Consider the following 14458-nt stretch of genomic DNA (forward strand, 5'->3'; position numbering starts at 1 on the left):
TTTGAATGGAATATATATCCTGGACTATTTTGCTGTGATACTAAGAGAAAGAGCTAAGAACTGTACACTGTTAATAATGATAACTAACATACACTGACTTATTGTGAGCCATAAACTGGGCTCAGTGCTTCTGCAGATTATTTCACTTAATCCTCACAGAACTCTCTGAAATAGATCCTAATCCCCATCTTCAGCAGGCTAAGTAATGTGCCCAGGGACACCGGGCAAAAGGTGGTGGAGCTCGAACTAGACACTAGACTATCCGACTCCATAGCCTATACTGTTAATGATAAACCTTATAAAACTATTGTACTTGTTTGTTTGTTTAATGTGTAGAGTTGATGATAGCCTTTTGGTGGGTGAAATAACACATCTTCCCACAAATCCTGAGTGTTAAATACACAGTATGAAAAAAATATGAGTTAAACTAACAAAAAGAGAATGAACATTTCTTGAGTATCAAGCACTAGGTAAAAGAAAGGAAAAATATTATATAGCTCTCTGAAGCTTCACAACTAGCCTTGGATAATCTTTTATCAGAAAAGGGACTATATGAATGGAGTGGGCAGTTGCAGATCAAAGAATATGGGATAGGAGGTCATTTCTTAAGGAGCCCAAATATCTCACTTACCTTTACAATACGTATAAAGATCCAATACACAGCAGGTCCCCACTACAGCCTCCAAGGGAATGATCTCATAAAGTGGCACCCGAAATAGTTCATTGTGATAGAACCGACGAGATGGAGAGTGGTGGGTTTCATGGGGGCGAAAATAATGGTGACCAAAGGCAAACCGTTCCTCTCTAAAAAAAAGGAAAAAAAGAGAAGAGAAAGATTCAGTTTATTAGCAAGCTCCTTGTGAATATCCAGTCATGTGCTGGTAGGGCACAGCTGGAAGAAGAGGGATAGGACTTCAGCACATACTTTTCATTCTTCCAAAGCTTCTCAATTCGGAAGATGTCAAGTTTATCTCGGTTAATGTGAGATAATAGTCGATAGGACTGACGGACTGGGTGGCCATCAGGGGTGCGCCGACTATCCCTCATCAGATATACACAGTCACCTATGAAGGCACAGGAGAAGGTTAAGACACAGAACACAGGAGAAGATTAAAATGATTCCTGCATAAATTCTGTTAGGTATCCATTAGTCTGATCCAAGGTCTACAAAGAAAGAACTTAAAATCTAAAACAATAAATACGTAACTATTGTCAGCAGTCTAATGGTGATGACAATCAATTCTAGACTATGAGAATGACATGAGATTCCACTTCTTGGAAACTTATGTCTTCCCCAGTCTTACAATTAGTTTTGTAACACCCTGATCAATCCAAATTAGTTTTATTTGGTGGAGGGGACATGTATGTAAGCCTAAGGACCTGAAGATAAAAAAACCTATATTCTATTGCTATTAAAGGTCATATGGAGACAAGGACTATTATGCAGACAGCAGGCACCTCCTACTATTTAGAAAGGTCAGCTTTGGCAAGTAGAGTCAGCTCCTGTGTACGCACCTTGACGAAGCAGCAAGTCATCTCGGAGCAAACAGATGAAGTAGACACAGCCAGGCTGGGCGTAGTGGGGCCGAGGGATCATGGGTACCTCCTGGTAAGAGAAGAAAATCAATGGATAGGGGCAGGGACTACTACACCCAGCCTACTGATCTCTATTCAAGAGAAAAATAAAACCTAAAATTTGCAACCAATTAAGACTTACTGTTTAGTAATTTCAATACAGCACAGATATAAAAAAAGATGAAAGCAACTAGAGCCGTTAAACTTGGAAAAGTGAAGGTAGAGAACAAAACTGACAGGCCAAGGATCCCAAACTATTTTCTATGAGGCACTAATTGTGTGATTGCTCTGTGCCACCTCAAAGGCATCTGAAAATGTGTGAAGGGAGACTTTGATCATCATAATGATTGGAGGCGGCTACTAGCAATTAGTGCCCAAGGGCCAAGGAAGTTAAACATTCTGCAGTGTACCCCTCGGAGCAACAAAAAACTGTCCACTTAAAATGACAACAGCAGCACTGTTAAGTTCTGGACTTTACAAGCTACTTCTTTTATAGACAGTTGATAGTGTTTATAAAAATGACAGTTTTACATGGTACCATTCCTTCCATAGATATCTAAGTGTTCTCCCATTGGTCCCACTCCTGAGAAAAGGAAGGGCAGAATTATTACCCTCAAAAAAGTATAAGGAACTGAGGCCTAGAGAGGTTGAAAGCTTATCAAATGAAATTCAGCACATCAGAAGCACAGCAGATAAGATACCATGTGCCACATCTCCTACTTTTAGATTAGAGTACTATCAGAGGGCAACTTACTCTGTCCACGGGCCTTGGGTCACACTGCTCACAAAGGTAGTGCTCCACATCTGAGTTCACTCCCATACAGTCACAGTGCTGCCACACCTGTGGGGGGAAAAGTGTGTGTGTGTAGGCGTTAGACTAACTGAGAGAAGTCTCACGGGCTAAGAATTAAAAAATTAGCAATGTGACAGGGTAAAGCAGAACAGGCACTAAGGGGAAGTAGGTAAGTGAGAAATTAAGAGTTAAATGGTAAAATGGGGGAATAAAGAATAAGGACATATCTGAACACAAGTTGGTTCATAATAAATAGATTTGGGCAAATAAAATAAGGAGAAGGATGGAGATCAGGAGGATGAATGAACACAGTACCAGCACCAAGCTATTACTTACTAAGCAATATATATCAATGACATGGCCATTATGAAAGGCTTTCCAGCTATAAAATGCTTTTACTTACCCGTATGTAATTATATCCTCTCAATAATCCTATGTGTTATTTATGGCTCCACTTTGCATATAAGGTAATGAGTTCAAATGTATCAAGTGGGGATACCAGAGTTCAATTCCAGGACTTGACTCTTTCATCAAGAGCTCTATACACTGCACTCCATCGGTGCTAATATTATGTACATAGAGTGTAGTTCCTCTAATGTTTTTCAGATAAAGTACTATCCTAAATAGTATCACTCTTTTTGATCCAGATTATGTGAGAAGTGTGCAGTGGAAAGTGAGCAGAAAAAATGGGAGGCAAAAAAAAAAAGGGAAGGATAAAATGAAAAGGAGATATAAAAAAGGGGTAATAGAAACCAAGGGAAAGTTCAAGTTCATAAAAATCCCATCAAGTCAAGATAAGAGGCAGGGGCTACGACTTTGAATACAGTCACCATGCTCATCAGGAACAGGCTTCTGCTTCACCTCCTGACCCTCACCATGCACTTGTCACACTGGATCATGAGGCCTTCATCCTTGTAGAGGCCACAGATACAGCGAATGACATCATCGTCCTTCTCATGTCCATTCTCCTTCTCAGAGACTGAGGTTTCACTGCTGTCTGCCTCACTTGCTGTCTCTCCCACAATCTCATCAATTTGGGCTGATGCCTCATGCCGGGCATTGTAATAGGCCTTTCGTAGACGGCAAACATCTCTCCCAACTGGGGATTTACGCCCGTAGTATTTCTGAAGAAAGCAGAAGAAAGAAATCATGTTTGGTTTTCTCAATATGGCTTAAAAATATACCTGAAGAGGTAGCAGGATTTTCTTTATCCTCCCATTTTGGTTAATAAATTTTTAATACCATCAAATATAGGTGCCAGACAGCTGAAAACAACTTAAAACTGAACTAAAATGAATTAAAATTAGAATCTTCATGGTAATTTTTCCATTTGCTCTATTGCTCTGTCCTTCAAATCCTGTCATAGGCCTTCCTGTCCACTTGGATCAAATACACAGTGACCAAGGAATATAATAAAGTATCACAAGCATAATGTTGTGGAGAAGCTCTCCATTTACCTTTGTCTTGCAGATACTAAGGACAAACTGTAAGTTTAAATATATTTGGAAGATGTGTTTCAGTAGAAAGTATAATTCAAGATTGCTCTAATTCTTCTTTCAATTGTCTGTTTTTCTCTCATTTCTTCTGTCATCAACCTCAATTCTTCCTTTACCCAGTAGCTTCTTTTGTCCCCAGACACCTCTCTAAGGTATTCCAAAATTAGTGAATGATATCTTCTTTTTCATGGACCATATGATAATCCAACCTCTCCTTTAAATCAGTTCAAGGGCACCTTCTCTCCAATGAGATTCACCTATTCTACAACCTATTAGCATAATACCCCTCAATTCCATCCTTAAGATATCTTTCTATTTGCCTATACATATTTCTGAGTATTTCACATATACTTATTGTCTTGAATAAAGAAACTACAGATATGACATAAATGTACTAAAATGTCTGCATTATGTAAATATAAAGGTTCAATACTAAATTAGGCTTTTACAAAAACTGTTTTGGGGTATGATTTAACCTTCTAATCTAGTCATATCACACTGTCTTTATTATAAGCACAGTATTTAGTACACTATAACCCCTACCCTAAGGGTACTCAATAAAAATTATTGCCTTTCTTAATCAGAAATACAAAGGTTGCTAGAAGAAGAGGGTAAAATCTTAAACATCTAGAATAGTTCTCTTCAGAACAAACCTTTTTCTTAACATTTTTTATTGAGTTATAGACATTTTACAATGTTGTGTCAAATTCCAGTGTAGAGCACAATTTTTCAATTATACATGAACATATAGTCATTGTCACATTCTTTTTCGCTGTGAGCTACCACAAGATCCTGTATATATCTCCCTGTGCTATACAGTATAATCTTGTTTATCTATTCTGCTTATGCCTGTCAGTATCTACAAATTTTGAAATCCCAGTCTGTCCCTTCCCAGCCCTCAAGAACAGACTCCTTAAATCTGTTTCAAGTCAGTGAAAAATACCTCAGCATTCCGAAAGACCTTGAGCATGTCAGCATCAAAAGCTTCCACTGTCTTGTAATAACCAATGAGGATCTGCTTTTCTATGGTGGCAAGATCTAGGGGATCAGAGATCTTCTCATAATAATCAGCATTCCTGGAACATAAAGCCAGAGTGTCAATCTGGTATTCAGTATTTTTCTAAAACTCAAATGATTCCCACATATGTAAACTTACTTTTTCTTTGGGGGGAGGTTCAAAAGTGGTGCTGCCAGTGATTGTCGGGAAGAATCTGAAAAAGAATGCAGGTTTAGTAGGACTGACAGTAAGATACAAGGGAGGCAAGTATTAACTCCTAATCTGAAAAGCAGAACCCCCAAAATTAAAAGTTAGAAAAAAAATCCAAGTTTTTTTTGAAACCTGTGAAAAACACAAGGACTTTTCAGAAATGTGGGTAAACGCAGAGATCAGAAGATATGAAAGATACAGTGTATATACTTTAAATGTAAAACAATGTTAGTTGGGTAATGAAAAGAACCTTCTATGAAGAATGAGAGATGGGAATTTACAGTAGCTATGCTGCTTAGGGCAATTCCTACACAACAAAACTTACAGCAAAGATCACCTCATCCAAAAAAATGTTTTCTAGTTCCTGTCAATTGCCCATAGTGGAGAGTTTCTACTCTCTTGGTTTGGAGTCAATTAAATTCCAGATAATGAATAATTTAGTAATGTAAATATTTTCTGGAATCCATCTTCTTATAACAGTTACTCGATATTATGAAAACAGAGTGCATGCTGTGGGGCTGCTTCTTACTTGCTATTTTACTTTCTAACAACTTACTAAGAGAGAAAAAGCCCATTGTTTCATGCCCAGAACACAGTGACATATAGATACATTGACCGCAGTTTCACATTAGATCAGATGGGGCGGGATGGAATGCACACTGTGATCTTTTGCGAATGTAAAGGGAATAGGTGTCACAAACTTTACATCTTAGGACAGGTTGGTCTCCCCTTTCCTCTCTATATCCTTAGGTTAACAAGATGACAAAAAGCCACTAAAATATAAAGAGAAGACAGAGAAATCAAAGAGAAAGGAAACCAAATTCCTCGGAATTTAGGGAAACGAAGGAAGCAAAAGTTGATGGGCTGTATGTAACAAAAAAACACATTCACAGATATAGAGAACAAATTAGTGGTTACTAGTGGGAAGAGGGAATGGGAAGGGGCTAGATAGGGACAGGGGATTAAGAGGTACAAACTATTATGTATAAAGAATAAGCTACAAGGATATATTGTACACCACAGGAAATATAGTCAATATTCTATGATAACTATAAATGGAGTAAAACCTTTAAAAATCACTATATTGTACACCTGTAACTTATACAATATTGTACATCAACTATACTTCAACTAAAATAAAATAAAATAGAAAAAAAAGTTGATGACAAAAAGCTGCAATTACTTGTTATTTTTGATGCAATGGAAATGTGTGTGCCAGTTATAAAATTCTGGTTTTTGAAATGGAAAAAAAAAAAGCGAATGAAGGGCTGCAAATGGCAAAATATCCTTCTTTCTTATGGGTGAGTTGTATTCCATTACAAATATATGCTGCATTTTCTTTATCCATTCATCTATTGATGTGCACTTAGGATGTTTCCATATCTTGGCAATTATAAATAATATTGCTATTAATAGCAGGGTGTATGTATCGTTTTGAATTAATTCTTATTTCATGGTTGGCTTTATTCCTTTGATAACTATGTAAGTTTAAAAAGCTAAAGCTCTAAACATTCTTAGAAACAATGAACAGTACATACACGTAAATTTAAAAAATATGCATAATATATTGTGTATATATATTTACATGCAATCCATTGTATATGTGCAGTCAAACTGTAACAATTCTACCTAATAAAATTGAAAAATGAAAATAAAAAGTTGCAATTATTTGTCAAAATCTCTCATTTTAAATGTCTCCAAATTTCCTGGTCAGAAAAAGTCATGTACATTGCCAAACTACCTACCTAAAATTAAAAACTATCTCCTTCCCACCCTCACCCCCAACACACATCCAAGAGATGTGGCCTGGAAAAGGAAAGGAGTAGGGTAAATACGCTTGCGTGAAAATGCTTTTAAAGTAATTTTCTTGCAACTTTATGTCCTTTTCCTTAATGTAGAGGTTAGGGCTTATGAACTTGCCAAAATATACACATATAACATTTTTCTGGGGAAAGAGTTCACAACTATTATTAGATTCTCAAAGATATCTGTCAATCAAAAAAGGTTAAGAACCACTGATGTCATACATTGGTAATATTTTTTTCTTAAATTGCTAATTCACTGCTTCATTCAGGAAAATTATATCCAAGAAAAAGACCCGCTTTTTTCTATCCCATAGTTAAAAAATGTGATTTCTAAATGTGGTACTAAACTATGGTAAAACTACAATAAATACCAAAAATTAACCTAAAGATCGAGGGATTTAAAGACAACAATCCCTGAAGACTATAATCAGTCCTATAATTCTATACTCTGACAAAAGGAAGAGCTAAGTAAATCTCCTAAATTCCTAATCCTAATCTGTTACATATTCTTGGCCTTGGATGTCTCAGGTGACATAGTAACATATATTTTTTTTAAAAGGTAAGGAGGATGAATTTGGGTAAATACGGTTACCTTTATAAGAGATGATGCCATCACAGATCTCTTTGAAGATTTGGGCTAGGCGGGCTGCCCGAGCTACTTCAACGTTTTCCTCTGCTGCTGCCAACCGTCTTGTTCGAACAGATCGAGCAGTCTGCAGGGCGGAGAACTGGGTCATGAAGACGTCTGGAAGGATAAAGTAAAAATTACTTTTAGGAAAAGAGGAGCTCTATGTGGCTTTCTTTTCTGCAACGGACTCCTGCTATTTTCTCTATTTTCCTTGAAGTGATTACGAGGATTAGTGGTCATGGAGTTTTTTCTCTTTTCCTTAAAGAAAAATCAGGGAATACTGGAGTTTACCAGAGAGACAGATGCTACAGTGAAGAAGGACCTTACTAATGACCAAATGCTACATAGTAGTTACAAGTCTGGGTTTCAAAATGAGTCGGCCTGCTTTTGAATTCTGGCCTTAATACTTACTAGCTGTGTGTCCTGGAGTAACTTACTTAAACTCTGTATCTCAGTTTCTCAATGGTAAAATGGGGGAACAGTGGTAGTACAGGCATAACTCAGAGATATTGCAGGTTCAGTACCAGACCACCGCAATAAAGCAAATATTCCAATAAAGGGAATCACACGAAGTTTCTGGTTTCCCAGTACACGTACAAGTTATGCTTACACTATAGTGTAGTCTGTTAGGTGTGTAAATTGCATTATATATTTTTAAAAAACCAATGTATATACCTTAATTAAAAAATACTTTTTATTTGCTAAAAAACGCAAACCATCATGAGTCTTCAGTGAGTTGTAATCTTTTTGCTGCTAGAGGGCCTTGCCTCTGATCTGACTGATCAGGGTGGTTGTTGAAAGTTGGCGTGGCTATGGCAATTTCTTAAGATAAGACAACAATGAAATTTGCTGCATCTTGACTCTTCCTTTCTCTGCAGTATGAAATGCTGTTTGATAGCATTTTACCCATAGAACTTCTTTCAGAATTGGAGTCAATCCTCTTAAACCCTGCCACTGCCTTATCAGCTAAGCTTATGTAATACTGTAACTCCTTCACTGCCATTTCAACAGTCTTTTCACAGCATCTGCACCAGCAGTAGATTCCATCTCAAGGAAACACTTTCTTTGCTCATCCATAAGAAGTAACTCCTCATCCGTGACAGTTTCACCACAAGGTTGCAGCCGTTCAGCCACGCCTTCAGGCTCCCCTTCTAATTCTAGTTCTCTTGCTACTTCCATCACATCTGCAGTTACTTCCTCCTCTGAAGTCTTGAGCCCCTCCAAGTCATCCATGAGGGTTAGAAACAACTCCTTCCAAACTCCTGTTAATGCTGATATTTTGACTTCTTCTCATGAACCACAAATGTTCTTAATGGCATCTGGAATCTTTTCCAGAAGGTTTTCCAATTTCCTTTGCTCAGATTCAACAGAGGAATCACTATCTATGGCAGCTAGCTGTAGCAGTATGAAATGCATTTCTTCAACAGTAAGACTTGAATGTTGAAATTACTCCTTGATCCATGGGCTGCAGAATGGATGTTGTGCAAGCAGGCATGAAAAGAACAATTAATCTCACTGTACATCTCCATCAGAGTTCTTGGGTGACCAGGTGCATTGTCAATGAGCAGGAATATTCTGAAAGGAGTCTTTTTTTCTGAGCAGTAGGTCTCAACAGTGGGCTCAAATATTCAGTAAATCATATTGTCAACAGATGTGTTTTGTTGTTCCATTTAAAAGAGCAGAGGCAGAGTAGATTCAGTATAATTCAGAAAGGCCCTAGGATTTTCAGAACGGTAGCAGAGCACTGGCTTCAACTTAAAGTCACTGGCTGCATTGGCCCCTAACAAGAGAGTCAGCCTGTCTTTTGAAGCTTTAAAGCCAAGCATTGACTTCTCTCTAGCTATGGAAATCCTAGATGACATCTTCTTTCAGTATAAGGCTGTTTTTTCCTACACTGAAAAAAACTGTTGTTTGGTGTAACCACCTTCATTAATGATCTGAGCTAAATCTTCTGGATCACTTACTATAGCTTCTACATCAGTGCCTGCTGCTTCACCTTTCACTTTTATTTTACCGAGACAGCTTCTTTCCGTAAGCCTATGAACCACCTCTCCTAACTTCAAATTTTTCTTCTGTAGCTTCCTTACCTCTCTCAGCCTTCACAGAATTTAAGAGAGTTAGGTTCTTGCTCTGGATTAGCCTTTGGCTTAAGAAAATGTTATGGCTGGATTTGATCTTCTGGTTTGATCTTAGACCACTGAAACTTTCTCCATGTTAGCTATAAGGCAGCTTCACATTTTATCATTTTGTGTGTTCAATGTAATGGCACTTTTAATTCCCTTCAAGAAATTTTGCTTTGCACTCAAAATTTGGCTAACTGGTGCAAGAGGCCTAGCTTTTGGTCTGTCTCGGCTTTAGACACACCTTCTTCACTAAGCTTAATCATCTCTAGTTTTCGATTTAAAGTGAGAGATGTGTGACTTTTCCCTTCAGTTGAATACTTAGGAGCCACTGTAGGGTTGTTAAGTGTCCTAATTTCAATATTGTTGTGTCTCAGGGAGTAGGGAAGCCTGGGGAGAGAGAGAGAGACAGGGGCAATGGCTGGCTAGTAGAGCAGTCATATACAACATTTATTAAATTCACTGTCTTATATGGGTATGATTCGTGGCACCCCAAAACAATTACAAAAGTAACATCAAAGATCACTAATTACAGATCACTATAACAAAAATAATATAATGAAAAATTTGAAATATTACAAGAATTACCAAAACATGACACAGAGACACAAAGTAAGAAAATGCTCTTTGAAAAATGGCACTGTAGATTTGCTCGAAGCAGGATTGCCACAAAACTCCAATTTGTAGAAAACACAGTATTTGCAAAGTGCAATAAAGTGGGCACACTAAAATGAGGTATGCCTGTACTTCCCTCATGAAGTAATTTGTGCAGATTAAATACGGTAATTCTTTAATGTGTTTTAGCTCAGTACCTGACCTATAATAAACACTCAGGAAATAATTACTGTTAGCATCAGAAGATTTCAATAACTTAGAATATCAGTTCAGAGAGTTTATGCCAATCAAATCACTGAGAGGATATAAGAGTCTAGGCAAATTTCTAAATCAGTCTAGTTCCCACTTGGCATATTGACTCATCACTCTGCAGAATGCTTCTACTTTTTGAGGGAAAGAAGGAAAGAATAAAAGAACATGATCTTTTGAACACTTTTTCAGTTAGGAACAATACTTGGACATGCCAGTTTCTCTGCTTTCAGTCTGTTCTGTATGTCAGATCTGATCTGAACTCAGGAGTGCTGATACACTATTCAGCCACGAAGGTCAGAAAAAAGGAAATCTGAAGATCTCTCTGTATAATACTGATCTGAATGTGGAAAAACAAAATATGAAAATTAACACTTGGTCATTTTCTCCTGCATTTGGTATCAATATTTATCTGTAAGTTATTTACAGATACTGTAAGTTAATTACCCATCTGTAAGTTATTTCCCAGGTACCCACTTCCCATCTCATGTCTAGTAACTTCCAGGCTGTAAGTAATGTTTGGGATGCTGGTTGGAAGGGGGTTTCTTCTTATTGCTTAGATTAGAGATAAGGAAGTTGAAGATCTGAGATGGATGGGTTATTGCTGACTGATGCTTGTATGTATGGATCTTAACTTTTTTGCTTTAGACTAAAAAAAATCTTTGAATAGACTGTTTGAAAATAACTAAAATAATCACTTCGAGGCAATCTTATGGAATTAACAAGAATGTTTCCTAGGCCTTACCAGACTTAATGTTCCCGTCATCTCGACAGATGCTATTCCAACGGGTATATAATGATGCTGAGTGAATGTTATCACTGGTGTGCTTTACTTCCTCCTGTTTCTGCCGAATCTTCTCCCAGTTTCGGACCAAGAACACATGATGCTTTAATACAAAGTTCCTGCAAAGAAGGAAGAAAGGAGTTTCTTTATTCATCAGTTCACTAAGCATATTACATGTCTACTCTATGTAAGCCACTGTTATGATGATATAAATGAATACTTATCAGTGAATTCAGCTATTATAAAGAAAATTATATATGGGGAAACATTACTCAGTTTTTTAAATTTTTTTAATTTTTTGTTGGTTTTTTTAATGGAGGTACTGGAGATTGAATTTAGGACCTTGTACATGCTAAGCATGTGCTCTACCACTTGAGCTATACCCTCCCCACCTATTTTCCCTAATTTCTAGTGGACTTAGCATATCCTTCAAATGTAGGGAAAAAAAGAAGTGTGTAAAGATGTGTGTGAATAGTAGTTGCAGTTTCCATGATTTTGTCACCAATATTTATATGTTCATATCATGTTACAGGTATTACAAATATCTCAAAATATCATTTACACTCATCTCTACCTCAAAATTACTATGGTTGTTTTGGTCAACTAATCTTCGACAAAGGAGGCAAGAATATACAATGGAATAAAGACAGTCTCTTCAGGAAAACTGGACAGCAGCATGTAAAGCAATGAAGCTAGAACATTCCCTTATACCATACACAAAAATAAACTCAAAATGGATCAAAGACTTAAACATAAGACAAGACACAATAAACCTCCTAGAAGAAAATACAGGCAAAACATTATCTGACATACATCTCAAAAATGTTCTCCTAGGGTAGTCTACTCAAGCAATAGAAATAAAAGCAAGAATAAACAAATGGGACCTAATTAAACATACAAGCTTCTGCACAGCAAAGGAAACCGTAAGTAAAACAAAACGACAACCTACGGAATGGGAGAAAATTTTTGCAAATGATGAAACTGACAAAGGCTTGATCTCCAGAATATATAAGCAGTGCATATGACTTAATAAGAAAAAAACAAACAACCCATTCCAAAAATGGGCAGAAGACCTAAACAAGCAATTCTCCAATGAAGAAATACAAATGATCAAGAGGCACATGAAAAAATGCTCAATATCACTAATTATCAGAGAAATGCAAATCAAAACTACAATGAGGTATCACCTCACACCAGTCAGAATGGCCATCATTCAAAAGTCCACAAATGACAAATGCTGGAGAGGCTGTGGAGAAAAGGGAACCCTCCTACACTGCTGGTGGGAATGCAATTTGGTGCAGCCACTGTGGAAAACAGTATGGAGATTCCGCAAAAGACTAGGAATAGACTTACCATATGACCCAGTAATCCTGCTCCTGGGCATATATCCAGAAGGAACCCGACTTCAAAAAGACACCTGCACCCCAATGTTCATAGCAGCACTATTTACAATAGTCAAGACATGGAAACAGCCTAAATGTCCAACAACAGATGACGATAAAGAAGATGTGGTATATTTATACAATGGAATACTATTCAGCCATAAAAATGACAACACAATGCCATTTGCAGCAACATGGATGCTCCTGGAGAATGTCATTCTAAGTGAAGTAAGCCAGAAAGGGAAAGAAAAATACCATATGAGATTGCTCATACGTGGAATCTAAAAAAAAAAAAGATAGAAAACAGAAACAGACTCATAGACATAGAATACAAACTTGTGGTTGCCAAGGGGGAGGGGGCATATGTAGAACAGATAAACAAGATTATACTGTATAGCACAGGGAAGTATATACAAGATCTGTGGTAGCTCACAGAGAAAAAAAATGTGACAATGAGTATATGTATGTTCATGTATAACTGAAAAATTGTGCTCTACAATGGAATTTCACACAACATTGTAAAATGTCTGTAACTCAATAAAAAATGTTTTAAAAAAAGTTTTAATATTGTGGTAAAAGGAAAAAAATATTACTATGGTTGTTAAACCTACCACTAGATCTTGTCATGTGTTCAAAATTAATGTTTATTTCCATATCACAATTTCAGGGTTTTTGTTTATTATTCTGAAAATTGTATTTCAGTATTTTCAGTTTCCGTTTAGTCCTATATATTAAAAGTTACTTAAAATTTTAAACACTTTTAAAACATTGTTCAGTGAAGGGTTACATGGGTTTCAACAGACTGCCAAAGGAATGCATAGCACAGAAAAGGTTAAAACAGAGCAACAAAAAAGGAACTTTAACAGTCATCTTTGCTTTTTCTTTATATTGAGAAAAGATCTGTTTATGTTAGAAGTAAGTGAAGTAAATATGTATGTCTTCTTTTTCAAATTGTACATTTTCTACATCTTTCCTGACTACACACTTTGATATCTTAGAAAGGTCATCCTTATTTATAACTTTGCTATAATTTTAACTCCTTTCATCCTATTTCAGACTTAATCTCAAAATTTTTAAATTTTAGTTAAACAGAGAAGATCTAGCCCAGTGGTTCTAGACTGTGGCTCCATATTAGCTTAGGGAGCTTTAAAAAAACTCCTGATGTCCAGGCTACACCCAAACCACTTTAACCAGAATTTTCAGAGGTGGAACCTAGGTATCAGTAGTTTATAAAGGTCCCCAAGTGATCTCAATGTGATATGCTAGGGTGAAAATCAAATTATGGAATCATCACAGTTGTGTACAGTTAAGCAAGATACACATACACATAACTCATTTAAGTTTAGAGATCCATGTGGAGGCACTGGGTTCAATCCTCAGTACCTCCTCTAGAAATAAATAAACAAACCTAATTATACCCCCTCCCCAAAGAACTAAAGATAAATAAATAAATAAACAAGCTAAATGATGATCAAAGAGCTGAAAGAAAATTAAAGTAAATAAAATAAAATGACTTAATAAAAAAAAGAAATCAGGGAGAATAAAGACATAATTTTTTCCCTCACCGAAGATCCCCTAAATCCTTCTTTAAAGACTTCCTTCACAAAAGAAATGGCTCAACTATAGTTATTTAATAATTTTTAAACTGACAAGGAAATCACATAATTTAAAGTATTCAGGTAAGAAATTCTTTTTACCTCTCTCGATTGGACATCGGCTTCATTTGTAATTGGGGGGTCAATCTTGTTGGGGTGTTGATGTTTTCACTGGGTTCCTCAGAGAAGTGGCCTCTCTAAAAAACAGA

At 36.7% G+C, this 14458-nt stretch overlaps 1 protein-coding gene across 5 annotated transcripts in view; it reads right to left on the minus strand.

The window, feature by feature from the left end:
* The window catches only part of ASH1L (ASH1 like histone lysine methyltransferase), a 152448-nt gene that overhangs the window by 5878 nt on the left and 132112 nt on the right, over window positions 1-14458 (minus strand). For all 5 annotated transcript variants that reach the window (XM_031436128.2, XM_010979719.3, XM_010979712.3 and 2 more), the window contains 10 exons: window positions 14352-14446; window positions 11234-11391; window positions 7469-7621; window positions 5021-5075; window positions 4808-4940; window positions 3244-3492; window positions 2330-2416; window positions 1516-1606; window positions 926-1064; window positions 632-804 (listed from right to left, as the gene is read on the minus strand). In XM_031436128.2, coding sequence (XP_031291988.2) covers window positions 632-804; window positions 926-1064; window positions 1516-1606; window positions 2330-2416; window positions 3244-3492; window positions 4808-4940; window positions 5021-5075; window positions 7469-7621; window positions 11234-11391; window positions 14352-14446 — 1333 coding nt within the window. The remainder of the gene's footprint in view (window positions 1-631; window positions 805-925; window positions 1065-1515; window positions 1607-2329; window positions 2417-3243; window positions 3493-4807; window positions 4941-5020; window positions 5076-7468; window positions 7622-11233; window positions 11392-14351; window positions 14447-14458) is intronic.

The sequence above is a fragment of the Camelus dromedarius genome, chromosome 23 (genome assembly GCF_036321535.1).
Source record: "Camelus dromedarius isolate mCamDro1 chromosome 23, mCamDro1.pat, whole genome shotgun sequence".
NCBI classification, from domain to species: Eukaryota; Metazoa; Chordata; class Mammalia; order Artiodactyla; family Camelidae; genus Camelus; species Camelus dromedarius.